At 36.4% G+C, this 3,710-nt stretch overlaps 1 protein-coding gene across 1 annotated transcript in view; it reads right to left on the bottom strand.

Moving 5' to 3' along the window:
- Positions 1-1,230: 1,230 nt before the first annotated feature.
- MZT1 (mitotic spindle organizing protein 1) overlaps positions 1,231-3,710 on the bottom strand; it is a 2,701-nt gene continuing 221 nt past the window's right edge. The window contains exons 2-3 of the mRNA XM_008949980.1: positions 2,851-3,021; positions 1,231-1,254 (exon numbers count right to left, since the gene is read on the bottom strand). Of these exons, the coding sequence (XP_008948228.1) occupies positions 1,231-1,254; positions 2,851-3,021 (195 nt within the window). The remainder of the gene's footprint in view (positions 1,255-2,850; positions 3,022-3,710) is intronic.

The raw sequence follows: 3,710 nt of genomic DNA, 5'->3' as shown, positions 1-3,710 counted from the left end.
GGGGCAGACAGTAACAGGTTGCACCTGCAGGGAGAGGCAGACAAGTGACCCTAAATTGACCAGTGGGGTATTCCATCCCATATCGCTCATATTCACTATAAAAGCTGAAGGATCATAAGGGTCAAGACCTTCCTCTGTTTTGCTTCTTCTTCAATGACCAGCACCTGAGGAGGACTCCATCCATTCTGCCTTTGATCCCGAGCTGTGTGTTCCTGAGCCAAGTTCCAGACTCCAGTACCCAGCTGCCATCTGCAGTCCCAGGGCCTGTACCACAGCATCAGAGGGGAGTATGGCTCAATACTGAGTTTGTATATATACCATTTTATTATTATTATTTTAATTAAAGCTGTTTTACTTTTCTAATTGATATCCTTCTCCTTTATTCCCTTTCTCTTCCCCTTTGTGGGAGAAAGGGTTTAACAGAGATTGTCTGATACAGGTCTGGGAGCAGCCCTGACCCTAAACCTTGACAATCAAGAACTACATATGAACTGTTTTCATACTGCATTTGCAAGCTGATTTTAAGCATTTCAAGGATATAGAACCAAAAATGATATCAAACTAGTAAGTTAGAAAAAATCCCGGAAATACATAAATGCAAAGTAATTGGTAGAGTGACATTCAAGGGGAGTCATCAGAATTCCCATATTGGGTAAAGATCTGGCAACGGAGGAAAGGCACCAGCAGAAAGATGCAATCTAGTAAGACTATCTACATTATCAAAAATGCTTTATTTCTTACATTCAGACTGAGACTTAAGTCACTACCCTTACTTTAAAATAAAGTCAGGATAGGCTTCATTCCCATCTGGTCCATAAAACAGAATTAAAATTGTACATTTAGTTTTTCAAGAGAGATAAAACCCAGGACATTTTATCACTTCCAAATGATGCATTAACAAGCTATACTCACTGTAACAACATTTGTTGCTACACACTGGTAAATTCAGCAAGTGTGCAGTATCTCACATGGTTTGAAAAAATACTGATGTCAAGGAGCAGCAATTGCACTGTTTTCACAAATAGTTCACAAAAATAAGTAATGATATTATTGGTGAACTTATATTAGAAAACTTTTCAAAGCTATTCTATACATCACCCTTTTCAAGAAGATTACACAGATGTTCTGAAACCTTCACACAAACTTTTTTCATTTTTTTCTGAATAGTGGCAATCTTTAAAGCCTTTGTTAACTTTAACGTGGCACTTCACACACAAATCTTCTCCCATGTCAGCCTGTAATATTTTCAGCAGCCTAGAAACAGAAAACAACATTTACTGCAAGTCATCAAAAGTAGACTACATGTACATTAAACTTAATTTTTCTTGTAACTATATTAATTAACCAAGAGAACTTAAAAATTTTGCAAGTAGCTTATTTCTAGACTTGAAGATGTGCACTGTTGTTCTGCAATGAATACTGCTGCTGTTTTGAAAAAAAAAATGCTGTCAACTGCCATTAGCCTTTACTAACATGGCTGTCACTGTTTGCTTGTGTTAACTTGTATATCCCATTTCTGAGCAGCCTGTATACTGTGTGTTTTACCCTAATGGTTTCAAAAAGTCCTCAAATGCATGATTTTTCTTTCTTTGGAGTTTAGTTCTTTGTACAGTTTATAGTAATTATTACTCCCACTCATACAGATATATTATTGACACAAAACTTAGAAAACCAACACTAATCATAACTGCATAAATCACACTGCCAATTATTTGATTAAGGTAACCAGTAGCATTATTACTAAACAACTCAACCCAGACAACAAGGTACAGTTGTTGGAGACTGACACTGGTAGATTTTAAGTCAGTTATGAGACAAACAGGCAAAGGACAGCAACAGCAAAGATAAACAAGTGTAAGCAAAGAAGTAAAACAACCCTCTATATATACACAGTTAAACATATGTATGCACATATTTAAGCACGTACACATATATAAAAAGTGTGAGAATGAGTATAGAAAAATCTTAAGTTTAAAACGAAGTAAAAAATTTGAAAACCACTGGAAAGCAGCCCTCACTAGCATCTATCTAGTAAACACTCTAGAAGTTGCCTTTTTTAAGAATCAGAATACAGTCTTCCAGAACACAGATAGGCAGGCTAGACACAGGTTTCCCCTCCACCTCCGCAGAAATAAACGTATAAGATACCAAAGAAAAGAAATCATGATGTTTAGGTAGACAGTAGAGAATGGAAATCTTTTAAAGGCAAGTGAGTTTTTTTTTTTTTTTTAAAACATAGTTACCTTCTACACTAGCTAGAAAGGTAAATGACAAATTATGAAAAGTCCTACACATGAACGCACCAGAAAATCCCCTCTTGTTTTTGGAGATATTCAAGGCACAGGTTAACATGGTAAAAGCAGAAAAGCAGCGTGTGAAGATTGCATTAGCAAACCACATGTATCTGCTTACAAGCACTGCTGCATACTATTAGGCCTGAGGTTGTAGAAATAAGGTGATATGGATTGAAGGAGAAAGTAGGAATCCATTTGTGATATGATGCAGATAAGGGGGCAAATGGTGGCTACAAATACCCAGAATAAATTCTGCGGGTTGTGGGGTTTTTTTTTTTTTTTTTTTTTTTTTTTTGTTTGGTTTGGTTTGGTTTTTTTCCTCTATCTTTTCGGTTCAAAGGAGTTAACTTATTTCTCAAAAGATTTTATTCATACCATTTCTTGCTTCATGTTCCATTCACTCACATTCATTGTCTTTTCTGTGGAACAGTTAATTTCCTTGATTTAAAACTGAGTCATATCTCAGAAGTACAATTTACAAATTGAAGTACAGCAAGTTGAACATACATCTGACTCTTACAAACACATCTATAAGCTTTTTAAGGAAAACCAATACCTTTAGAGCTTCTGTAGCCTTGCGCAGTTCTTTAATAACAGACGACAACGCTTCTGGGTTTATCCCCTGCTCACAGAGCCGCACACAGATAGACAACGTCTCCATATCCAAGCCAGTGTTTAATATTCTGGAAATCTCAAACAGAACTGCAACAGGAAAAAAATGAAGGCACTTTAGACCATACAGATTATGAAATTTCAATGACTGAAACAGTTATTCATCCACATCTGATTTCTATAGTAGTCTGCAAACACGGTAGTTGTGGAAAGCTCTTGCAGTCCAAGTCTTAGCAACAATGTTCATGTTCAGCTTTCCAGCATAAGCTAGAAGCCACTGCTTCTACCAAATTATTTCTGGTTCAGCAACTTAATACTGGATAATGAGTTTTGAAAAATAAAAAAAATACGTGACAAATTAAATAACTAACATGCTGAACAATTAAAACATAGGCTATAGGAATAATCCACACTTTTAAACTCCAGATAATGACGAAGTCCTCTAAAATGGACTGGAAGCACATTCTTAAAGCCTTTACAGAGCACATCAGGAGTTTTCTAGCCACCTCCTTCCATACCTAAATCTCGCTTTGAGTCTAACTTCAACAGTGGTTTAAGGATAAGCAGTACTATTTAATTTTTACATGATCTGAATCAAAAACAGCAGTATGAAAACCTTTCAGAGGAGATTCTAGTCAGTTTTGTGCAGAAAGAAAGTTCTCTTTCTTTCCAGATCTTCCCTGGAAGGCCTCTTCTCCTTGATTCTCATGAACAGTTTGTTAACCCAACAGAACAGCTGACTGAGGCTTTATTTCTGGCTCTGACAGTAATCTCCTTCCTGAGTCTAAACCCCCAGCAAAACAG

Source organism: Merops nubicus, unplaced genomic scaffold (genome assembly GCF_000691845.1).
Source record: "Merops nubicus isolate BGI_N331 unplaced genomic scaffold, ASM69184v1 scaffold21691, whole genome shotgun sequence".
Taxonomy (NCBI): Eukaryota; Metazoa; Chordata; class Aves; order Coraciiformes; family Meropidae; genus Merops; species Merops nubicus.
The sequence above is the reverse complement of the archived record's forward strand: the minus strand, read 5'-3'. Positions and strand labels throughout refer to the sequence as shown.